This window comes from Orcinus orca, chromosome 5 (genome assembly GCF_937001465.1).
Source record: "Orcinus orca chromosome 5, mOrcOrc1.1, whole genome shotgun sequence".
In the NCBI taxonomy this organism is placed as follows: domain Eukaryota; kingdom Metazoa; phylum Chordata; class Mammalia; order Artiodactyla; family Delphinidae; genus Orcinus; species Orcinus orca.
In genome coordinates this window covers 58,048,429-58,075,785 of record NC_064563.1, presented here as the reverse complement: position 1 = coordinate 58,075,785, position 27,357 = coordinate 58,048,429, and the positions used below count along the sequence as shown (strand labels likewise).

Sequence of the window (27,357 nt, the reverse complement as noted above, 5' to 3'; positions counted from 1 at the left end):
TCTTAATACTTAGAAATTGGGGTAGGATTTCCTTTTCTGTGTTTCAACATAGTAAAAATAGAATACTCCTTAATGATATCAATTTCTCACTTCTCTATTTTAATGCTCACCCCATAGTTTTTGATCCCCTCTTTCTTTGGAGCCTTAGCTTATGTACCCAATTAGTGATTTTAAGCCAGGCACATCTTTGATTATAACTGATCACAGGTATTTTAATAATAACCAGTTACTGTAAATGTCAGTTCTTATGCCTCATTTATCTGAGTCCCTGGATAACATGATCAAGTTTCTAATGCCTCAATTTTGAGAATAAAATTGTGCTATTTATACCCTAAAGCCTCTCAGGATTCTAAAATTATATGGTTCCAGGGAACAGGGTTTGCTTGGATCATAGTTTAATGTATTAAAACACTCCTGGCAAGTTGGTGGAAGAAGTTATGATAAAGTCTGATAGTTTGAACATTTTGTCTTTGAAATATTTGATAAATTATCAAAGGAATTAAGAGACTAGATTAGACTTCTGATATCCTAATATCTTAAATGGAATTTCAAAGCTTTTTCAATCAGTGCAATCTCTGCTATTCTGAGTGGTAAAAGAGATGTGAGAGAGTTGACAGAAGCATTTAGGGAGAAAAACTGTGTAAGTATGCATACATATTTTTTTAAAAGGAGTTTTAATTAGGTTAATTAAAATTAGCATATAGCCAAGGATCAGAATCATCACACAAGCAGCCATGGACCTAGAGATTATCACTTACTTAAGTGAAGTAAGTCAGACAGAGAAAGACAAAAATCATATGATATCACTTATATGTGGAACCTAATAAAAAATGATACAAATGAACTTATTTACAAAACAAAACAGACTCACAGATCTGGAAATCATACTTATGGTTACCAAAGAGGAAACGTGGGGGGAAGTGATAAATAAGGAGATTGGGACTGACATATACACACTACTGTATATAAAACAGATAACTAACAAGGACCTACTGTATAGCACAGGGAACTCTACTCAATATTCTGTATATGGTAAAATAATCTGAAAAAGAATGGATATATCTCTATATATCTATATAAAGATATATATGTATGTATAACTGATTCACTTTGCTGTACACCTGAAACTAACACAACATTGTAAATCAACTATACTCCAATAAAAAGTTAAAAATAAAAGAGAATAATTTATTCACTCAACAAATATTCACTAACAGCCCACTGAGTACAAAAATTGGGTTGAGGATCAGGAATACGTATGTTCCTCTGTCCTGATTGGTGTGGAGGCAGCAATACAAGATGCTGAAAGAAGAGTAACATGAGGTCACAAAGTTTAGGTCAGTAGCCCCAGTGGTCCAACTCAGATGTGGTAGATAAAGAATAGTAAATGTCCTCTAGCTCAGTGGCTCTCAAAATGTAGCTGCATCAGAACTACCTGAAGAATCTGTTAGAACACAGATGGCTGGGCCCTTTCCTCAGAGTTTCTATCTAAGTATAAGGTGGAGGCCAGAATTTTGCATTTCCTTACAAACAATCTTGTGAGATATGTATTAGTATAATCCTCCTTTTTATTGTGAAGAGAATAAGGCTCAGAGTAGTTAACGTGCCAAATGAAGCTGAAGTCTCATTCTCGTAAAAAGAGTGATGAATTCTTTTCTGTGTTATAGGACAAAGATTATTTTAAAACTTTTTACTCTTTTCTCTGATTCTATAATAATCAAGAACTATTTGGATATGCAACAAGACTTACTGAGCTACCTTACAAGAAGACCGTGTGTTTCTTTGAAGAACCTATTTGGATCATGCATTGTGGAAGAGTGCATTGACATTCTTGTTTAAAAAAATAAATTTAAAAAAACTATTTAAACCTATACAAAAATTGTGGTATGCTTCTCAGCAACAAAAGGGAATGAACTACTGATACCTGCAACCATGAATAAATATCACAGACATTATTCTGAGCAAAACAATCTGCACACAAAGAATTATACTTCATGTTTCCATTTTTATAAAATTCTAAAATTTTTTACCATGAAAATCTTGAGACTGGTGGTTAGCTAGGTTTGGTGATGGGAAATTATTCTGAAGTGATTCAGAGAACTTCTGGAGGTGATGGGAATGTTCTAATACTAAATACGAATGGAGACTACATGGCTGTATCCTTTTGTCAATTAACATATATCTATTTCAATTTACGTAAATTTTATTTGAAAAAATAAGTGGTGCTATGAAGTATGAGGGGATATATAGACAAAACAAAAATGGTAGAATAATTGATGAAGCTGGTTGAGGTAGATGGAGTTTTAACTGTACTATTCTTTTTATTTCATATGTATTAAACAAACAAAAGAGAGGGTTCAAAATAGCAGTATGGGAAGATCCTGAACTCACCTCCTCCCAGAGATACAACAAATCTACAACTACATATGGAATAAATCCCATGGTAAGGGACCTGAAAACTGGCTGAACAGAGCCTCCACAACAAAGGGTAAAAGGAGAGCTTCGAGATGAGTAGGAAAGGTAGAGATATGATCTCATCAAGGAAAACACCACACCATCTCAGAAAACCACAATTAGAAAGAATCACAAAGATATGGATCTTTAACCTGAGGAGCAAGGGATTGACCTGCATATCAGGCATCCCAGCCCCTAGATCCTGCACAGGAGAAAGAAGCTCCCAAAACATCTGGCTTTGAAAACCAATGAGAAATATATCCAGGAAAACCACAGAACTGCAGGCAATGAAAAACCTCTTCTTAAAGTGCTTGCACACAGACTCGACCTGAAAATCAGCACAAAACATATGGCCTACAGGTGAAGGGGACCCACTTCCTGATCTTAAATTTTCTGTCAGAGAGAAACTAGCTGAGATACTCCCTGGGGGCTGAGATACTGGCAGAAGCCATTTTGTGATCTCAGGCTACTTTGATAATGCCAGAACTGAAGGGCAGCATTTTGGAATTCTCCCTATAAACTGTTAGAGACAGTGGGCATGGCCCCACTGAGAGCTCTGCCTACCCTAGCACCTAGGTCAGGCCTAACAAACAACTGAGCAACAGTCCTGCTTACCAGTGTCCAACAGAAGCCACAACCAGACCCTGCAGCCAGTCCAAGGGCAAATCCCACCTGACAGTATACCACAGCAGCCATGACTGGGCTCCACCACAGGAGGAAGATGCACAGAGTGCACACAGGGAAAATCCCTTGAGCACCTGGCTCTGGTGGCCAGGCAGGATTGTACATCTGAGCCCCACAGGACATCTCCTAAATAGCATCACTCCTTAAGTCTGGGAGAGATAGTTACTAACTAATACATAAAAACAGAGAATTAGACAAATTGAGGAGACAGAGAAATATGTTCAAAATGAAAGAATAAGACAAAACATCAGAAAAAGAACTAAAGGAAACAGAGATAAGCAATCTACCTGATAAAGATTTAAAAGTAATGGCCAGGAAAGATGCTTCACTGAACATGGGAGAACAATGGATGAACACAATGAAGACTTCAACAAAGAGACAGAAAATATAAGAAAATACCAACAGAAGTTATAATGGAACAGAAGAATTCACTAGAGAGGTTAAACTGCAGATAGAAGAACAAATCACTAAGCTGGAAGACAAAACAATGGAGCTCACTCAGACAGAGCTGCAAAATGAAAGAGGAATTTTAAAAAGTGAAAATACCTTAAGGGACTTTTGCAACAACATTGAACAGAATGACATTTATATAATAGGGGTTCCAGAAGGAAAAGAGAGAGAAAAAGGGCCAGAAAAATTATTTGAGGAAATAGTGACTGAAAACTTCTCTAATCTGGGGAAGAAAACAGACATCAGGTCCAGAAAGCCCAGAGAGTTCCAAACAAGATGAAGCCAAAGAGACACATATGAAGACATATTACAATTAAAATGGTAAATGTTAAGGATAAAGAGAGAATCCTAAAAGCAGCAAGAGAACACAATTTGTTACATACAAGGAAAATCCCATAGGAACATCTGCAGATTTTTCAGCAGGAACCTTACAGGCCAGAAAGGAGTGGCATGACATATCCATCATGCAGAAAGGAAAAATCCTCTAACCCAGAATTCTCTACCCAGCAAAGTTATCATTCAGAATTAAAGGAGAGATCAAGGCTTTCCTTTGATCTCTAAAGGAATTCATCACCACTAAACTGGCCCTGAAAGAAATATTAAAGGGATTTCTTTAAGCTGAAAAGAAATGGCATTAGTTAATAATAAGAAAATATACTAAAGAAAAAAATCTTATTGGAAAACATAAATATACAATAAAGGTAGTAAAAAAATCACATAAAGCAAACATAAAGATCACAAGAAAAAAGTAGTAAAATTAACTAAAATTATAATACTTAGTTAAGGAATGCATAAAATAAAATTATGTAAAATATATCATCAAAAATATAAAATGTGTGTGTGTGGTGGGTGGAAGTAAAAAGACAAAATTTTGGAATGTGTTCAAATTTAAGTAGCTACGAACTTACAACAGGCAACACTCAAAAATGTTATATGTGAACCTCACAGAAACCACAAGGAAAAAATATATAGTAAATACACAAAGGAAAACAAGAAAGAAATCTAACTATAACACTAAAGAAAACCACCAATACATAAGGAAAGAGATAAAAAGAAAGAGAAAAAAACATAAAACAACAAAATGGCAATAAGTACATACCCATCAATAATTACTTTAAATGTAAATAAACTAAAGCAGCCAATCAAAAGACAGAGTGTCAGAATGGATAAAAAACAAGACCCATTTATTTACCGCCTATAAGAGACTCATTTCATAAGAAAGGACACACACAGACAGAAAGTGAAGGAATGGAAAAATATATTCCATGCAAATGGAAATGAAAAGAAAGCTGGAGTAGCTATACTCATATTAGACAAAAATAGACTTTAAAACAAAGACTGTAAGAAAAGACAAAGAAGAGTATTACATGATGATAAACAGGTCAATCCAGCAGGAAGATACAACATTTATAAATGTATATGCACCCAACAGAGGAGCACCAAGATATAAAAGCAAATATTAATGGACTTAAAGGGAGAATTTGAAAGCAATGCAATAATAGTAGGGGACTTTAACACCCTACTTACATCAGTGGATACACCATCCAGACAAAAAAATCAATAAGGAAACATCAAATTTAAACAACACATTGGACCAGAGGGACTTAATAGCTATAGAGCATTCCATCCAAAAGCAGGAGAATATGCATTCTTCTTAAGTACACATGAAACATTTTCCTGGATAGATCACATGTTAGGTCGCAAAATGAGTCTCAATAAATTCAAGAAAAATCTTCTCCAACCACAATGGTATGAAACTAGAAATCTTTCATGAGGAAAAAAAAAAGGAAAAAACCACAAAAATGTGGAGATTAAAAATATGTTACTGAACAACCAAGGGGTCTTTGGAGAAATCAAAAAAATACCTACAGACAAATGAAAACAGAAATATGACATAACCAAATCTATGGGATGCAGCAAAAATTGTTCTAAGAGGGAAGTTCATAATAATGAAACAACAACAAAAAAATCCCAAATAAACAATCTAACTTTACACCTAAAGGATCTAGAAAAAGAAGAATGAGTGAAGACCACAATTAGCAGAAGGAAGGAAATAATAAAGATCAGATGGAAATAAACGAAAGCGAGACTAAAAAAAAATAGGAAAGATAAATGAAATTAAGAGCTGGTAATTTGAAATGATAAATTCAACAAAACTTTAGCTAGACTAACCAAGAGAAAAAGAGAGGACTCAAATAAATAAAATCATACATGAAAGAGAAGTTACAAATGTAACCACATAAATATGAAGATCAAATGAGACTACTACAAATAATTATATGCCAACAGTGTGACAACCTAAAAGAAATGGATAAATTCCTAGAAACATAAAATCTTCCAAGACTGAATCATGAAGAAATAGAAAATCTGAACAGAGCAATTACTAGTAAGGAGATTGAAACAGGAATCAAAAATCTCACAACAAACAAAAGCCGAGGACAAGATGGCTTCACTGGCAAACTCTACAAAACACCCAAAGAAGATTTAATACCTATTCTTCTCTCAAAGTTAACACAAAATGTTCACAGATGACTTAATACTTTTCTTCCAAAACAATTGAGGACTAGGGAAACCTTCCAAAGCACTTTGCAAAGCCAGCATTACCCTGATATTAAAACCAGACAAGGACACCACAAAAAAAGAAATTTGCATGCCACTATCACTAATAACCACAGATACAAACCTCAATGAACTATTAGCAAATAAAATCCAACAATACGTTAAAAATTGTACGTCATGATCAAGTGTGATTTATTCCAGGGAAGTAAGGATGATTCAACATCTATAAAACAATCCATGTGATACATCCCATTAACAAAATGAAGGATCAAAATCATATGATCATCTCAACAGATGCAGAAAAAGCATTTGACAAAATACAACCCTCATTTAACTGTCAATAAAGTGGGTATAGAGGGAATATACCTCAACATAGTAAAGGCCATATATGACAATTTCACAGATAATAACATACTCAATGATGAAAAACTGACAGCTTTTCCTCTAAAATCAGGAATAAGACAAGGATGCCCACTCTTGCCACTTTTATTCAACATAGTATTGAAACTCCTAGCCACAGCAATTAGGTAAGAAAAGAAATAAAAGACACTCAAATCTGGACACAGAAATAAAACTGTCACTATTTGCAGATGACATTATATTATATATAGAAAACCCTGAATACCCCACCAAAAAGATGTGAGAACTAATAAATAAATTCAGTAAAGCTACAGGATACAAAATCAATATACAGAAATCTGTGACATTTCTATACACTAATAACAACTATCAGAAAGAGAAGTTAACAATCCCATTTACAATTACATCAAAAGAATAAAATAACTAGGAATAAATTTAACCAAGTAGGTGAAGTATTTGCACACTGAAAACTGTAAGACACTGATGAAACAAAAAGACATATAAATGAAAAAATATTCTGTGCTCATGGATTGGAATAATTAATATTGTTAAGACGTCCATATTACATAAAGCAATCTACAGCTTCAATGCAATTTCTATCAAAATTCCAATGACTTATTTCACAGAAATAGAACAAATAATTTTAAAATTTCCATGAAACACAAAAAACCCTGAATAGCCAAAACAAACTTGAGAAAGAAGGACAAAACTGGAGGTATCATGCGTCCTGATTTCGAACTATACTACCAAGCTATGGCAGTCAAAATAGTACGGTACTGGCACAAAAACATACACAGACATCAATGGAACAAAACTGAGAACCTAGAAATAAACCCATACATATATGGACAATTAAGTTACAAGAGCAAAGAACATACAATGGGGAAAGGATAGTCTCTTTCATAAATGGTGTTGGGAAAACTGAACACCCACATGCAGAAGAATGAAACTAGACCACTTCTTACACCATACACAAAAATTAACTCAAAATGCATTAAGGATTTGAATGTAAGACCTGAAACCATACAACTCCTTAGAGAAAATGTTGGTGGTAATCTCACTGACATCAGTCTTAACAATATTTTTTTGTGGATCTGACTCTAAAAGCAAAGGAAACAAAAGCAAAAATAAACAAATGGGACAATGTTAAACTAAAAAGATACTGCATGTGAAGGAAACCATCATCAAAATGAAAAGGCAACCTACTGAATGAGAGAAGATTTTTGCAAACCATATATCTGACAAGGGGTTAATATCCAAAATATATAAAGGACCCATACAACACAACAATAAAAAACTAAACAAACCAATTCAAAAAATGGGCAGAGAGTCTGAATAGACATTTTTCCAAAGAAGACGTACATAATATTAGAGGATGCTGGGATAAAGATATAAGGATTCTATACATACTATATTTGCAACATTTTTGTGAGTTGAAATTGTTTTGAAATAAAAAATTAAATTAATTAAAAAAAAAAAACATTCTGAGATTCTCAAGACACTGGCCAGCACTTTGCTAGATATGACTGAATTCTACTTTTATTAAATGACCTGAACCAAAAATATATAAAGAGTAACTGTTGCCAACGGGGCAACTTACCACTTAAGCAGAGTATTCATAAAGTATCTGCTTTTCAGTAGCATTGCAGACCATTGATTTACCATACAGAGTTAGCTGCCATGTACAACCTCCTGATGCTGAGGCATTACAACCCAAGGCAATTAGAGCATTTGCAAATGAGAGAGCTCAACTGATATTTTTGGTGATGCCTGAGAATTGTAGATGGATACCTACTAATTTTAATTTCAAAATTGTAATTAAGAGAGAGCAGACTGTACAAAGTACAGATTCTTACATGGATTATTAAAGGGGTACTTTAAAAGACAAAGCAGTACTCAGTAGACCAACAAAATTCATAAATTATAGTCATATTTGACTGAGTTTACTTCCTTCTTGGAAAAAGTTATTAATTGATTGGTAATATTAATATATATAAAGGACAGTTAGACTTAAGTAAGATATTATTAGTCTTTTGTAATATCTTGTTGAAAACAAGGAAAAATATTGATGGAACACATGGATAATTACATGAACTTTTTGTTAGCTTAATTCCTGACTGAAGTATCATGGTTAATGGGTTAGTATCACAATGGAAGGAGGTCCAAAGAGCTTTTCCTCTGCCAAGTCTGTTTAAAAAGAATATTTGTCAATGACACATTAGACTGAGAATCAATGGTACAGTGAGCACCTGCCAAAATCACAGTTGTTTTTATCTTTGCCACATGATTCCCACTATAATGAACACAGCTTGCTGGGAAAGAAAAGGATGTTAGATGCAAAATGACCATGTCTATGCTGCCAGTGGCTAGACAAACCAATGAGATCCCTTCTTTTAGGGAGCCAGACAATTTGATTGTGTCAACTCCATTCCTTTCCAGCATCATTTCCCAATGTTTTAGTCACCTGACTTGAGCATGTGTACCCCTTGACTCTGGACTTAAAGTTGTAACAACTCCAAAGCAGCAGACATTTCATACTTCTAGGTATGTGCACGTGCTTTCCACCTACATAGAGTACTTGTCCCACATGGTGTTAATTTATCTTATCAGTCAATCAATAATAACACATAAAATGTTTTCTCTTGTTATTGAGACAAAAATACATTGCAGGATTTTTAGCAAGTTTTATTCCAACAAATGGGTAGTCTACAATTTTGGGAAGATAAAACATTCACTTTTAAAAATATGGAGTGCTAAGAATTCTTCAACTTTACTATCCTTTAATTACTTTAGGTAGAGTGTACTTATAAATTACAACCTTGTAGTGTTTACAAGAATAATAAAAGATTAATAATGAACTTACCAATACTTGGATAACCAGGTGTAGAAGGGTCTCCTCCTGGATTCAGTGACACCATAAAGGTATCATAGCTAAGAGTTGCAGTCTTTGGTAAATCACAAGGATCAATATACAGAAGAACACCTCCAAATCCAGCCTTTTCCAATAAGGAAAGCTAAAAGAGGAGAACAAATTATTAAAAATGTCCTCATATACATTTTTAGTTCATATATGGACACTTCATAAATGTCACTACAATTAGATGACTCCTTTTTCTGTTACTGTTCTCTTTTAAAATAAGTAGAAACTTCCGATTTTCTCATTATCAAAGCCCAGACAGAGAGTTATCCTACTGGCCTCTTCCTTTTTCCTCTGTTCAACAATATTTAAGCTGCATTCTTATAATGTTTATATTTGATTTCAGTTGTCTGCATTTGGAATTTCTTCATTTTTTAATTGTCCAAGTAGATTTGGAAGTTTTCACTTTCATGAGATTAACAAAAAATCTACACAAAGTTCCATTGTAAAAGGAGAGCTGTTCTGACCATTATTATATTCTTCCCTAGAGCAGAAGACATCCAACAGCATTTTGATTTACTTTCTCCAAGGCTGAGACTGCCACACCAGTTGTTAAAATGTTGAAATCTTTCACATCGTTTGGCAAACGGCCACTGTCCTGAAGCTCCTGAGGGCCCCCACTAGTCACTCTGGTCTCTGCCCTGGATGTCCCAGTCAGACCTCTAAGATAGAGCAACTAATGGGTATATACACAACAAAGTAGTGGGCCTCCTTCCAAATGGTCAGTTCCTGCTTTGTCTCTGTCATTAAATACTTTGAAAATATCCCAATTACCTCTATGAACATACTTAATGCAAAGGTTCCGCTCTGTTCTTAAGTACAAAATAGAGAAGTATGATGGGGCAGATGAACTTGACATCCCAGGTTCTCTTTGTTTTAACTTATTAAATTAATTTTGGTGGGTAAAGATCTTATTCATCTTAGTGTGACTTACATGATTGATATGTCACAATCTTGATATAAGTATGCTATGTTAATTGCATCTTTTCAACTCCTTTAAAACTGTTCTGTATTTTTCCATTTTTAAACAAGTAATGAACAAGTATGGATTTTTATAATAAGAAAAAAAAAAACCCAACACGGAGAACCTAAGCTAAGTATAATGGACTCACATGTATACCTTCTATAAGAAACCACTCTGATCAGACTTCTTTTTTTTCCCCATCAATGTCTTAATGAAGATAGGGAAAAAATTCAGGGAGAGAGGAAGAATGAGAGAGAAAAAGAGAGAAAATAATATGTGAATAAAGGGCGAGATTTAAGACTGATGCTCCAAATGCAGGACTGAAGTCCTTAGGGAGGATTTCTAATGTTTGGATGCTGAAATTGCTATTCTCAAAAAGAATGATCAATGAAATGATTTTCAATGTTCTGCTTACTATAGGAGAATATATCAAGAAAAAAAAATGAAGTTCTCTAGAAAGCAATTTTTTAAATATTAAAAATTTCTTTTATTACTAAAGCAATTTGTGATCATTAGCAAGAAAGATATACATGCCAACAAAACAAAGCAAAACAAAAAAGCAAAAGGCAATCCCATTATCTTACCTGTCAAGAGGTTGCAAATGTTAACATGTTGGTGTTTCTAGATCCTTTTACTGGGGCTTATGCACATTCACACATATATTTACAAATAAATCTACGATAAATACTATTTTGCAATCTTTATTTTTCACTTAACAGTATATACTAAACATTTTTCCATGTTGATAAGTATACTTTTGTATCATTTTAATAGCTGTATACTGTGTATGAGTGATATAAATAATATTATATAAAAAGGCCATCAAATGTTATGTAACCAACCCCTGACCGTTAATCAAATTATTCAAAAATTTTTTATATTACATTGGAAAATAATTCCTTATATCTAAATCATTGCACAAATATCTATTTTAATCAAGTGTAGTTTCACAGGTCGAATTTCTAAGTCAAAGTATTCCTGTTCTTATGATTTTCTTTTTGTAAACTAATTTCCGTTTAGAAAAGCTATAAAAAGTTATATTCTTACCTGTAGTATATGTATTTGTTTCCCCTCATTATCACCAACATTGAATATTATTACTTTTCAAAAGATATTTGTCAATCTGGCCAAAATTTATTTCTCCGAAGATCTTTAATTATTAATGAAGTTAAATTTATTTTTGCTTGTGATTTTGGCAACTGTATATTTTCTTCTGAGAATCACCTGCTTGTGAAAAACTATTTTTACAATTCCTGGGCCATGTATCCATTTGTAACTATATAATGAGTGTTGCTGTTATGCAGGTAATATGCTGGCATTGGGATATGAAGGTAAGTAGGACAAGGTCTTTGCTCTTAGGAAGTTGAGCTTACCAGTGGAATGACAAACAGTTTTCAACTTGAGTACTAACTCCAATTAACTGACAATGAATGGACGCCGGGAGAAGGATTGTGAGGCTAGATTCAGGGTCAGTGGAAAGTGAATCTATGAGAGATCACTGCTTTGGACAAAGAAAGGGAAGTGATAACCAACAATTTTTTTTTTTTTAATGTGCTGATACTGCTTTAGTGGAAGTCAAAATAGCTTCAAAAGTATCTTCTAAAAAGGTAAATATGATAATTTATTTAATGTTTATGAAACCTAGTGGTTAAATTTATCTTAGTCAAAAATAAAATGCTAAAGTTGCATATTTTGTCTCTTCTGATTATATTTGGAAATATGTTGAGATCCCTTTTATAAGGAATATGTACCATGATATGTTTCTATACCTAACGGCTGGTAATGAAGCAATGTGGTTTAATAGAATACTATCTTTGGCCAGACTTGATTACCTCCCTACACCTCATAAGAGACAGCTTTATATGCGAGCTGACCCCCTCTTCCCATCCTCTGCCTATAACAGTTGGACCTGAGGTGGACACCTCTTCAACATTGTCAAATCTCGTTCCTGATGCCACCCCACACTGACCATCATAGAGCTCTTAAATAAGTAGTTTAATTCAGTGACTCAATTTCAGGAATTGTCTATTGCCAATGACACTGGCAACAGAAGAAACTGCTTACATGACATCAAATTTTAAAAATGTTCCTTTGCATTGTTAACATTGCATTTTGAACTTGATGAGGTGGAGGTTGCCTAAAATGCTCAAAAGACCTTGTATTCTGGTGAGATTAAATTTTTAAAAATACTTCCAAAGGCAAGCCAAGGCCAAAAGGATGAAACCAGCTGTCATTGGGCTGTCTGATTGGAGACTGTCCCTGGGTACACAGGTGAAAGTTATTAGCTCTGCCTAGGACCTTTTACAGCTTGAGACCTAGATTGACGATTATACTAGGGGTCTAATACATGAAAAAAGATGGCAAGTGTAAGGCCAGATTCCCTATATTAAACTTCAACTGTCCTTTGCTTCTCTTTCTCAAGTATATATCTGATAAGTTTGGGGTTCTTTGTCATACTTACCACCCTGTAAACTAAGACAACATTTGATACAAGTAGGACCAATCAGGACTTGGAATGGAGACACCAAAAATGAGTCAGGCAGATGGTGTTGGGCCTGAGTGTTGTGTGCTCTCGGAGAAGCAGGCCACCGCCACTGGCTAGTGTGGTGCACTGACCCACAAGGCTGTATTGCCCTGGAGGGGCACCATTTCCTAATTCACACAAAGCACCATATGAGCAACTGGCTTCTCTGTTCAGAATCAATTTTCTGACATGTGCAAACTAGTCTTTTCAGAATGTAGAAACCATGAGCCTTGCCAAGGAAAGTGGCAACTAAAAAGGAGTGGGAATTCAGAGGAAACAAAGATGAGAATGGGCAAGAGAGGGAATGGCACGTACAGACCTCAAGTCCAGCTGTGTGCCTTTCACTTGTATTGGGTGAGATTCTCCTCCCTTTCTCTGAGGGTGCTTCGGTTATTTGCAAATAAATCAATCCATAACCAAGACAAATGAAAAAGCATGAGACTTTTCATTTGATGGTACTGGATTTTGGTACCAACCCTGACACTAAATAGCTATGTGACAACTCATATAGTTTTTCCAGGTCTTTGTTTCACCATCCATAAAATGCAAGGATTGAACAACATTAGCCTCAAAGACCCATTCTGTTCTCAATTAAAAACACATGTAGTCTAATTCTATGATTTTAAAATTGTTTAAGGAGACATTTATTGTACTTTTAAATATAATGTCACACGTGAAATTTGCTTTTAAACTATTGGCAGGGATACCCTCCCCAAAAATAACACACTTTCTATGATTAATAAAGATTTTTCAGGTAGTTTTTATGATATGATTTCATATAATATATAGTATGAATATTTTAATTTTGCATTAAACTTCTGTTAGGGATAGAATATAGGGGAAACAAAAACACTTAGAATCTGTACATTGAAACTATTCTGAGTTAGTGAATTGATTCTTCCTTTTCAGTATAAATTCAGTACTAATTTAAATATAGTACACTGTGAAGTGTTAATTTCATCTTTCAAAACTATTTTACAGTGTTTATACCCCAAAACATATATGACAATTGTAATAAATCACGCAGTTAAATGAATAATATTTCAATGCAGCTATCAACCTTCTGTCTAAATTGGAAATATTTCTACTCTACTCTAATAAGTACTTCAACTAATATTTTATTTCTAGGAGAGAAGTTAAATATTGCATAAATTTACTATGTTTATTCAAAATGTCCTCCAGTGATAATTACTAGTCTCCACATATCTAAGGATTGCTCCTCCTCTTCAAAAAAAATCATATTATGTTTCCATGAACATAGGAACCATTAAACCAGCATCCTACTCACATGCCTCCCACCCTCTTTTGTTTAACTCAAAGAACCACTAAGTGCTGAGCCAACATGATTCTTAAGTTTTTATGGGTGCTAAAATCTCAATAGGCATGAGGTATCTGAGATAGATGCTAGACTAGTAACCAAGAAATGGTCCTTAGTAACCCTGAGACACTTTTCTGTTTCTATACAGAGTCAGTCAACTCCCTTCAAGCTATGTCATGGCTTCACATCACCTGAAACACTTCTAATGACCCCAGTCTCCAAAGTGAAATTTTATTAGTATTATTTTTTATCCTCAGTAATTAAAAAGGATTTGATGGATAACTTTAATAGCACTCGATTATGACCTGCTTGAAGACAGTAACCTTATACCTTCATTTTATATCCCTAGTGCCTAGTATAGTGCCTGGCAACAAATGATTTTTCTATTGTTGGGTTAATGAATAAACTAGTGTATGTACCAATGAATGAATGAATGAATGAATGAATGAAAAACATAGTGTATACAGGTACAAGTGTATTACATGAATGTTATTTTGCTCTACTGTTCACCTCCACTGGCTGGAAAACTTATTCAATAAATTCTTTTGTGACATCTTACATGTGTTCATTAGAACGTTAGATAAGTATTAAGCCAGCTTGTTTCTGAAATAAAAATAAACATGTTCAACTAAGTGTGTTGTCTTTTTATACTTCTGTAAAAATACATAATAAAATAGGTCTATTTTGTTTTGATTTTTGTTTTATTTTGTTTTGTATGATGTTTTGTTATCTAAGGATAGCGATAAAAAGCAGAAACTAGCCCCCAGGGATTTGAACATGTGGATTTGTCTTATTGACAGGGTCTTGGAGATAAAATGTCTTTGACTAAGAAATATGATCTCATATTTCTTGCTGTGAACCATATTAATATATTTTTCCTTGTGTATAGTATATAAAGCTATCTGTTGCCAAATAACCACCTCTGAAATAAATGGTACTACCAACCCGTGGGCAGGACACAACAATCTTACTGAACAAACCTTACAAAATGAAAAGCTCCTTGGGAATTACTCATTCAGGGGTAGTAGTCTGGCACCTGAAAATGGTCCAACATAGGTTTATATTCCCATTGCCTTGGACAGACAGCATATGTGAACTGGGTGGCTGCATGGTATTCAGATATTCAGGAAACAATCATTTAAAGAAAAATCAAAGCCAGGGACAGTAAAAGAGAAAGGACCCTTCTTTGATTCCTACCACTTAACTTCTGTACTTAACTGGCATCTACTCTTACTTTCAACCCAAATGCCTTTCCTATTCCAGGAGGATGCTGTTGCTATTGTCATTTAGACAATCCACTCCTTCAGTGTCCAACAAGGGAATACTGGCTGAATTCCACAGTTAGGCTCTAATCCATTTACAGATGCTCCTAAGTTGTTGACTCACCCTTTTGAACCCACTGAATGTGAGCCTTGTTCTTTATTTTCACTGGTCACAATGCAGGAGATCCCTGAACTACCACCTGATATCAAGAACCAAAGGAGAAAGCTTGTGGTTTTCTCTGTAATTTAGTCTCATCAAAACATTGGCTCAGTATTAGAACCATTCCTCTGGCCTCCATAGCCTAGAAAAGTTTCCTGAGCCTTCATGTGGAAAACGAGAACAAATATAACGTAACGAGACAAACTTGATTTTACAGATAAAATTAAGGTCTATTGTTATGGGCTGAGTTGTGTCTCCCTAAGATTCATAAGTTTAAGTCCTAACACCCAGCACACCTCAGAATGTGACTACATTTGAAAATAGGGCCTTTAAAGAGGTAACTAAGGTTAAATGAGGTCATATGGGTAGGCTCTAATCCAATGCAACTAGTGTCCTTATAAGAAGAGGGAAAGACATCAGAGGTCTGTGTACATACAGAAAAATCACATGAGAACACAGCAAGAAGGTGGTATTCAGCAAGCCAAGATGAGAGGCCTCAGGAGAAACTGAACCTGTCAACACCTTCATCTTAAATTTTCAGCTTCCAGAACTATGAGAAAATAAATCTGTGTTTAAGCCACCCAGCCTGGAGTATTTTGTTATAGAAGCCCTAACAAATTAATACATTCATATATGATAAATATCTGTCAAACTTTATATAAAGATTCAGGAAAATCATGTGATTAGAATCTAGGTCTTCTGAGTCATCTTCAGGCCAAATCATCAAGTATTAATTGTACATCTACTATAAACCAGATACTGTCTCACAAGTTATTTGCTGATTTTTATTCAAAGTATTTGATATAAGTCATTTCAATTCCCATTATATAGTTGCTGAAATTGTGATTCAGGAAGGTGAACAGCTTGACCAGGGGTCAGAGCTAATAAGTGGTAATGCCAGGGATCAAACAAGAGTTTTCTGAATTTAAGCCTAGTGATCTTTCCACTAAAGCACACCTTTTCTTTAAATTATACATCCATCCTTTACAAAGACAAATAGACTAGCCAAAGGGTGAATTTATAAAACACATCAGATGCTTCTTGCTGTGATCTGCTTTCTGAGAAGATACTAAAATCAATACTGTGTGAATTGTATGACTGTTTATTTAGAATGCTAAGAAGACCTGAATTTTTACAAAGTGCCATAATCGGAATTAATATGTATTAAAACAACAGAATGTGGACATTTTAGATTGAAGATTCATGGCTATAACAGAAAAATAACAGAAAAATAAAAATACACTTTTAAAAACCATGAACTAACATTTCATAGTACATTCTTACTTAAATTAAATAGTTCTGGAACATGTGAAAAATAAAAACATTGAACACATAATATGTGATCATTTCTTAAGCAGATATTTTGACTTCAGGGCTCAAATTTTATGTTGTTCTTTCTTCTTGAAATTATTTTCCTTATTAATAGGTTTGTTGTTTGGTCCTTTAATTATGTATTGTATCATTAGGATGCCATTAAAGAGATTTGTAAGATTCCTGTTTGCTTTGTTATATTTTGTTATATTTTGGAAGTAAACTCATCTTTCTTTGTCAAAAAAAAAAAAAAAGACTATTATGGTGAGGAATATTCACTGTAATCAGACTGAGTATATCTGAGGCATAATCACAGCATTCTTTTTTTATTTCACTGAACACCTTTACCTGGATTTTAAATTGCTTTACTTGATGTATCCAAAGTTATTTAAATAATTATAGTGAGATTAATAAGAAGCAATGACCCTCTGCTTTTGTAAAGAAAAAACCTGAAGTTATTCAGAAAGTTAAGCCTGTTGTCAGAGTTCTAAAGAGTCCTCAACTTTTATCACTAGATTACAGGGGAGGGAAAGAAGGAGGGAAGAAGGGAGGGAAGGAAAGAAGGAAGGGAGGAAGGGAGGAAGGGAGGGAGGGAGGGAAGGTGTCCTATTTTATAAGGTATTCTCATGCATATATTTTTGTGCTTTAAACTAATATCTCATTGTGGCCTATGGGATTATTCTTATTTCACAAATGAAGTAATCATGGGATAAAGATGATTTTATCAAGATCACATAGTTAATCACAGATTTCAGACTAAACGAATGTGTCCTCATAGTTTATTTTCCTGTGCTTCTCCCATTAAACCATATTGCTTTCAAATAATGAAAAAAATTGTGACTCTGCATTTTTTTGTTTTTTAAAGTTCATATTACATATTTGACAGCCTTTGCAATGTCTGCTGCATGGAAGAAGTCTAAATATTAAAAAAAACATCTTTTCAAATATGATGTTATTTTTCCAACTATAGCTTCAAAATATTGAGGAGAATGCTGTAATTTATTTTCCCATTTCTCATTTTTCCTATCCATTGTGGATCCACCTATGCAGTATAGATCCATTGCTCCAGGTTCTAGGTTGAGAATACAATGACAGAGTGGGGACCAGCAAGCATTAACCTAAATCGTTTTATTTTTAGTGAGAGGAAACACAGTGGCCTGGGGTATTTTCCTCTGCATAGGTGGTTCATGAACTGAAAACACTAAAGGGTATTTGTCCTTATCAGTTTCTCTAACGTGATTTCATTACTGATAGCGAATATTAAGAAAAAAATATACAATTGTTACTAGTAAATATGTTGCTGATATTACCAACTGCGTGTACATCTCTTTCCCTTTGTAGACGTGCTGTTGCTTTTCATGTTCAAAAGGAATGGAAAAGAATACTAACACTATATATATTTAGAAATGAAGTCATAAAGACATAAGCTTCTGACTTACAAACTTAATATTTTTTGTGCTTATATATGTAAATATATGAGAGAGGAAGAGACAGGCAGTGGAGAAAGAGAGCATAGTCTCATATAACCACATGCATGAATCTCTGAGATTATGTAATTTTCTAGTTGAATAACAAGATCAAGAAAAAAGTTAGAGCACTTCACATCATTTAGTCTTTGAAAATGTACTATTTTTTAAAAAATTTAATATATGCTACAAATGCTCTTAACTAAGAGCATATTTAACTAAAGCCATAATGAATAGAGATAAACCCATGTATAATACATAATAAAGATAAAATATTTCTACAAGTGAATCTATATACAAAACAAACAGACTCAGACATAAAAAACAAACTTATGGTTACCAAAGGGGAGTGTGGGGGGAGAGGGACAAATTAGGAGTATGTGATTGACAGATATGAACTATACATAAAATAGATAAGCAAGAAGGATTTACTGCATAGCACAGGGAATTATATTCAACATCTTGTAATAACCTATAATGGAAGGTAATAAAAAAAACTTAATCATTATGTTGTATGCCTGGAACTAACACAATACTGTAAATCAACTATACTTCAATAAAAAATAAAATATTTCTAAAGATATCTCAGAAATTATTATGTTTACTGACAATCTTCTGATGTTTCAATGTGCTGATATTAATCACTATTTAATATTCTTATTTCTACTGCCTACAAAATTGCTTCTTTAACAGAAATATTAAATAGACCTCCCAATTTTCTTACACATAAAAAGAAAAAAAAACATTGGTGACTAGATGTATATATGACATTCAATCTTTTCTAAATTTACAGCATTATGACTCATCATATAAAGTTTTTAAAAACAAGTCAAGTTCTGGGAGTGTCATTCTTTAGCTAAAAATTTTATATGTATCTTCTCCAAGGTGGGTGGATGTGGAAGAGACACACAAGAGAAAATTAAATGAATATTAACATAAAAAAGACTATGTCAAATTACTTTTAAAAATTTACCATGGTAAAACTTCTAATCTTGCACTACCTGCAAGTGTTACGTGATATCTGAAGCTGTTAGGAATACATCTGAATTTATCGAATTATTGTTCGGTAGCTTGGTTTGTAAGCAACATGGTGGATGAAAAGAATAGCAAGTCTTGAAGTGGACCAGCCATTAGGTGACGGATGCTGGGCATGCCACTGAAAAGCCACAAGGTTCAATTTTCTCAACCATAAAAAGAGATGACATTTGCCCCGCCAATCACACAAAATGACTGGTAGATTCAAAGGAGGTAATATGTCTGAAGGATTTTGAGAGTGTAAAATGCTACATAATGTGTGAGGGTTTTTATTTTCTTTTATTTTTCAAGGGAATGACAAGGAAGAAGAGAAGGTAGAGAATGAGCAAGGTTGATAATTGAGGGAATGCAATTTCTTTGCAATTGTCTGTGGTTAGAGAATGGTATCAGGGAAAAAACAAAAACAACTAGTTAATCTGAAGAAAAAATTTTTCTTGACATAAAAATGATGAAATTTCATGAATTTATTTCCAAAAGTAAATATTCATATAACTTTAAAATACTCCTCCACTGTCTATCACTTATTACCAGGTTGTTTTTTGTATGTTAGATTGGAGGAACCATGAATAAAAAATCCTAAAATACTCCAAGTTATAATTTTTTTCCAAACTGCAGTAGGCTTTTAAATTTTTTATAATCCCATTACTTAAAATAGTAGCTTATATCTTTAAATATTAGGATAATGATTATTACATTTTCCTTACCTATCAAGGAAACATTATTTTTTGTTATCCTGTTATTTTTTTCTCCATTAAAAAAAAAAGGCAGTCTACTTCACAGAGACAATTTCTCAACCTCTCCTGAAATTAATTCATTTAATTATTCAAAACCTAAGATTTTAGTCAGGCATAGGATTTGTAACCAGATGTGAACAGCTGAAGGATGTTCTTACTCCAGGACAAGGTAAAGGATTACACATACATGGACATGGATTCTTTGTAGCTTCTTTTAGGAAGCAAACCTGATGCATACGTCTTGCAGATAATTTAATCAGAATAGAAATAACTTCCATATTATCCTTTCTAATGTCATTAATTGGAAAGATTTATACTTGTCAAACAAGGGTCAGAGTGCACATCTCTTGTCCATGCAGTGTATAGATCACCATTTGCTGTCTTTGCAATTCTGTCTGGCAGAAATTGACAATGTCTTCTTACAGTGAAAATCCGTCAGGGGTCACAGCCAGAGTTTCCATTTCCCTGGCCCTGGAAAGGCTTTTGATTTTCTTGAGAATCACTACTCCCTTTTGGGTAAAGAAAACATTATCTATATATTCAGTCAGATTTCAGATATTTTTAAAATAGATATCAAAGGTGCATCTGACTCTGAGTTACCTTTCAAAAACTATAATAACTGTTAAATCAACCTGTTACATTTTTCATTATCTTATATACAATATCTTATCTAAGAGTATAGTTCAAAGTGTTATTTCAATGGACTGTATCCCAGGTGACTGAGGTAACTATTGCAAACTTCCCCACTTCTTTCTCTCTCTTTTAGTACTATATTAAGATAAAATGATGGGCAGAGAACATGTCCAGTTTAATGCCTGAGTGCATGGAAAAAAACAAAGTTACTTTGGATGCAGTGTTCTCAACTAGCTCCAACATGATGAACAGCATTAAAATACCACTGAACAAAAAGACACAGAAAAGAAACAGGTGTGGAAAACTGGGAGAGAAAAAAACATTAGCACACTGGCCTTATGGTTCATTGCTTCTTTCCACATGGGTTCATCACAAGGGAACTTAAGTCTCTCTTCTCTCGTGAATGTTTTCCTATAGAGAAATATCTATCCCATATGAATACACCTATATTTTATTGAAGCAATACCTAAGCAAAAGTGATTTTTTAAGCCAACAAATCTACCTTCCTAGGCATTTCTAGAACCTTTACAAGCTATTGTGCACATCAAATAGGAGTAAATAATTACTTTGTTTTCTCCTTTAATTAAGTTTTGCTCATGTTGTGATAACAGATTTATTTGAAAGTGAATGTAATTTGTTATAGAAAGCAGCTTTTATAAATGGAAACTTCAACAGAATATGGTGAGATGTTTAAATATTAACCAGACATACTGCTCACTCTCTGCACTAAATTTCAGAAACTTACTACAAATTAAGTACATACTTTATTGCTGGATCTTGCTTACCAGTGGTAAGAAATCCACAATGTTTAATTCTAATTAAAAATGAAATTGAACTGCAATTCCCTGAAAACAAGGGCTGATCAGACTCAATAAGCTTTACTTAATTGAATTGCTTATAGACAAAGAAAAAAATGCTTACATTGTTAGCGAAATATATGCTTCCAAATCTTTTGCAATTCTATTATATTTTCTAATGTTCACAGCTGATTATATCCCATATATATGTTTCAAACTATTTAAGAGTCCAGGAATATACCCCTTATCTTTATCTTTAGTATTCACATCTTCTATATGTATACTTACTAGGGCTGCACTGTAAATTACATACTTAAACATTTTTTCTTTAATTTTCAAAGAGATATAAAGAAAACTATTATTCTTCATTATATTTCTTAAATTGGATTAGTATTTTTAAGAAGGATTTTCCCAAAAGCCTGACTAATATTATTTAATTATCACAACCACCACAGGAGACTTTTGAGATTACTCTCATAATTTTTATTATTTGTATTTGATTTGTTTCTTCAGCTTAAGAAAACTGTTTCTCTGTGAGGTGTTGTGATTTTTCCTATGGTTATGAAGCTTGTAATAGTGAAAATAATAACAGTGTTTTTAAACTAATAGGAACACTGAAAAAATAAACTGAACATGAATGAAAAGTATACTGGTGAGCAATAGCAGACCAAATGATTCCTTACTCCCCTCTCTTTGTGTTTTCAATTGTTTGAGATCACAATGGTCCCAACATATCTAAGCCCAGAAATGAAATGGCTTTATCTTCAGAAACAGTGTTCTTTGGATATGAGGTTGGATTAAGGAGCAATGATTCTAGAATAGTCCTAGACAATAACTCTATGTAGCTCTGGACATCTATGTAAGAAGAGACGTTGCAAAAATTGGAATTGCCCAGCAATGAAATAAATATGAAGACTTCATCAAGAGATAGAGTTTATGACAGAGAAATGTCCATCTGTCAAGGATTCATAGAAGTCACACTGGCACTGAGCAGAAGTTTATCTAAATCCATTTCTCTAAGAGTACGTGCCCTGTACAAGTCAAATAAATATGACAAATGTGATAATACATGATAATATTTTGAAACAGGTGTATGCAAAATAGTATCACTGTCATAATTAATACTGCAGTATAATTTTTATTAGAAGATCTCAAAAATGTTTAAGAGAATAAAAAAATGTGTTCATGTAATAAAGCTGGATGAACACATTAAATCAGAAAATAGAAAAATAAAGTAAGATAAACAATGAACATTAAGGTAGAAGAAAAAATTAAACATAAATTTTTACCCTGAAAGGAAACAAATGAATTATCACACTAAATCAGATGTTTGAATTGAATCAAAGGGAATAATAACCTAGCAATATGTTTTTCTTTTTTCTTCTTTTACAAGAAACTTTCTTGAAACAAGACAAGATTGGAAAAAAGAAGATAATCAAATAGACATCTGGCCAACTAAAAAAGGCAGAAGAGGCAAATTCATATAAAATATCTAAAATTAAAAGCAATTTTAATTAAGATTTGGAAACGTGTATTTCTTTAACATCGTAAGCTTTTTTATTTGTTTATGAGAACTTCAATTACTTTGTTTCAGAAATAAATTAAGTAGATTAAAGAATAAAAAAAATACACTATAGAATGATAAAAATATCAAAGAAATAGATAAAGGATATGGCATAAATTTGAATGCACTAAACAACATAATGGCAAAATAAAAATACAGTATAAGACGTGCAAGATAGAACCCTACAAACAGAATTATATGAGAGATCTACCTCTTTCAGAACTGAAAAAATTCCAAAAGCCAAATATGTATGAATATACAGGAATTAAATAATTAATTACTGAACTTGAGATAGACAATTGCATTTCTCACAGAGCACACATCTACCCACCAATAATCATTTACATGAACTTTGTCAGAAAGAAAAGCTTTTAAAAATTCTAAAAGCTAGACTTTTATTCGCCATATATTTACCATACTCCAATCAATTTGAAATTAATAGTAAAACCATGAACAAAATTAATTTATTCCCAAATAACTATGGATCAGACAGCAAGTGAAAAGCACCTGGAGCACAATAAAAAGTAGAAAACATAATAATGAAACTTTTGGGATACAGTGGAAATTACATTCAGCAAAAAATTTATAGTTTATATGGTTTACCTAGGAACTTAGTTCTCATCTTAATAAATTAGAAGAAAAAACACAGGGAGGATCTTCAAGATGGCGGAGGAGTAATACGTGGAGATCACCTTCCCCCCCACAAATACATCAAAAATACACCTACATGTGCAATAACTCCTACAGGACACCTACTCAATGCTGGCAGAAGACCTCAGACTCCCCAAAAGGCAAGAAATTCCCCACGTACCTGGGTAGGGCAAAAGAAAACAGAAAAAATAGAGAAAAAAGAATAGGGATGGAACCTGCACCTCTGCGAGGAGCTGTGAAGGAGGAAACGTTTCCAAACACTATGAAGCCACTTCACTGGTGGAGATGGGGGGGTGGATGGGGGGGAAGTTTCAGAGCCATGGAGGAGAGCGCAGCAACAGGGGTGCAGACAGCAAAGCAGAGAGATTCCCACACAGAGGATCAGTACCGACCAGCAGTCACCAGCCTGAGACCTTGTCTGCTCACCCACTAGGGCAGGTGGGGGCTGGGAGCTGAGCCTCGGGTTTCGGAGGTCAGACCCCAGGGAGAGGACTGGGGTTGGCTGTGTGAACACAGCCTGAGGGGCCTCGTGCGCCACAGCTACCCGGGAGGGAGTATGGGGGAAATCTGGGACTGCCTAAGACTCAATAAACCATTGTTTCAGGGTGCACAAGGAAAGGAGATTCACTGCCTAAACGAGCTTCAGAGATGGGAGAGAGCTGCGGCTATAAGCTCAGACACCAGAGATGGGCATGAAATGCTAATGCTGCTGCTGCAGCCACCAAGAAGCCTGTGTGAAAGCACAGGTCACTATCCACACCTCCCTTCCCAGGAGTCTGTGCAGCCCGCCACTGCCAGGGTCCCATGATCCATGGACAACTTTCCAGGAGAACACACGGTGTGCCTTAGGCTGTTGCAACGTCACGCCAGCCTCTGCCACCGCAGGCTCGCCCCACATTCCATACCCCTCCCACCCCTGGCCTCAGTGAGCCAGAGCTCCCTAATCAGCCACTCCTTTAACCCCCTCCTGTCTGGGCAAAGGACAGACGCCAGAGAGTGACTTACATGTAAGTAATGTGGCTGACAGGGTCTTGGTACTCCAGCTGGGAGTCAGGCCTGTGCCTCTGAGATGGGAGAGCTGAGTTCAGGACACTGGACCACCAGAGACCTCCTGGTCCCATGTAATATCAATCAGTGAGAGCTCTCCCAGAGATCTGGTCTCATTGCTAAGACCTAGCTCCACTCAACAACCAGCAAGCTCAAGTGCTCGACACCCCAGGCTAAACAACTAGGAAGAAAGGAACACAACCCCACCCATTAGCAGAGAGGCTGACTAAAATCATAATAAGCTCACAGACACCCCAAAACACACCACCAGACACAGTCCTGCCCACAAGAAGGACAAGATCCAGCCTCATCCACCAGAACACAGGCACCAGTCCCCTCCACCAGGAAGCCTACACAACCCACTGAACCAACCTTACCCACTGGGGGCAGACACCGAAAACAATGGGAACTATGAACCTGCAGCCTGGGAAAAGGAGACTCCAAGCACAGTAAGTTAAGCAAAATGAGAAGACAGAGAGACACACAGCAGATGAAGGAGCAAGGTAAAAACCCAACTGACTTAACAAATGAAGAGGAAATAGGCAGTCTACCTGAAAAAGAAGTCAGAGTAATGATAGTAAAGATGATCAAAAATCTTGGAAATAGAATAAATACAAGAAACGTTTAACAAGGACCTAGAAGAACTACAGAGCAAACAAACAATTAATGAACAACACAATAAACGCAATTAAAAATTCTCTAGACGGAATCAATAGCATAATAACTGAGGCAGAAGAACAGATGAGTGACCTGGAAGATAAAATAGTGGAAATAACTATCACACAGCAGAATAAAGTGAAAAGAATGAAAAGAATTGAGGACAGTCTCAGAGACCTCAGTGACAATATTAAACGTACCAACATTCGAATTATAGGGGTCCCAGAAGAAGAAGAGAAAGAGACTGAGAAAATATTTGAGGAGATTACAGTTGAAAACCTCCCTAATATGGGAAAGGAAATAGTCAATCAAGTCTAGGAAGTGCAAAGGACCCCATACAGAACAAATCCAAGGAGAAACATGCCAAGACACATATTACAGCAGGGAAACACAACAAATAACATACAAGGGAATCCCCATAAGGTTAACAGCTGATCGTTCAGCAGAAACTCTGCAAGCAAGAAGGGAGTGGCAGGACATAAAGTGATGAAGGAGAAAAACCTACAACCAAGATCACTATACCCAGCAAGGATCTCCTTCAGATTTGAAGGAGACATTAAAACCTTTACAGACAAGCAATAGTTAAGAGAATTCAGCATGACCAAACCAGCTTTACAACAAATGCTAAAGGAACTTCTCTAGGCAGGAAACACAAGAGAAGGAAAAGACCTACAATAACAACCCCAAAACAATTAAGAATATGTTAATAGGAACATACATATCGATAATTATTTTAAATGTAAATGGATTAAATGCTCCAAAAAAAAGATAAAGACTGAATGAATGGATATGAAAACAAGACCCATATATATACACTGTCTAGAAGAAACCCAGTTCAGACCTAGGGACGCATACAGACTGAGAGGGGATGGAAAAATATTTTCCATGCAAATAGAAATCAAAAGAAAGCTGGAGTAGCAATTTTCGTATCAGACAAAATGACTTTAAAATAAAGATTATTACAAGAGACAAAGAAGGACACTACATAATGATCAAGGGGTCAATCCAAGAAGAAGATAAAACAATTGAAAATATTTCTGCACCCACCATAGGAGCACCTCAATACATAAGACAAATATTAGCAGCCATAAAAGGGGAAATCAACAGTAACACAATAATAGTAGCAGACTTTAACACCCCACTTTCACCAATGGACAGATCATTCTAAATGAAAATAAATAAGGAAACACAAGCTTTAAATGACACATTAAAAAAGATGGACTTTATTGATATTTATAGGACATTTCATCCAAAAACAAGAGAATAAACTTTCTGCTCAAGTACTCATGGAACATTCTCCAGGATAAATCATAACTTGGGTCACAAATCAAGCCTTGGTAAATTTAAGAAAATTGAACTTGTATCAAGTATCTTTTCCGACCACAATGCTATGGGACTAGATATCAATTACAGGAAACAAACTATAAAAAATACAAACAAATTGGAGGTGAAACACTACGCTACTAAATAACCAAGAGATCACTGGAGAAATCAAAGAAGAAATCAAAAAATACATAGAAAAGACTGACAGTTAAAACACGACAACCTAAAACAAATGTGACGCAGCAATAGCAGTTCTACGAGGGAAGTTTATAACAATACAATCCTGCCTGAAGAAATATCTCAAATAAACAACCTAACGTTACACCTAAAGAAATTATAGTAGGAAGAACAAAAATAACCCAAACTTAACAGAAGGAAAGAAATCATAAAGATAAGATCAGAAAAAAAGAAATGAAGAAACGATAGCAAAGATCAATAAAACTAAAACCTGGTTTTTTGAGAAGATACACAAAATTGCTAAACAATT

General features: G+C 34.5%; 1 protein-coding gene across 1 annotated transcript in view; it reads right to left on the bottom strand.

Moving 5' to 3' along the window:
- Window positions 1-27,357, bottom strand: part of NAALADL2 (N-acetylated alpha-linked acidic dipeptidase like 2) — a 1,061,651-nt gene that overhangs the window by 547,424 nt on the left and 486,870 nt on the right. Inside the window, exon 5 of the mRNA XM_033429498.2 lies at window positions 9,371-9,521. Within this exon, the coding sequence (XP_033285389.1) occupies window positions 9,371-9,521 (151 nt within the window). The remainder of the gene's footprint in view (window positions 1-9,370; window positions 9,522-27,357) is intronic.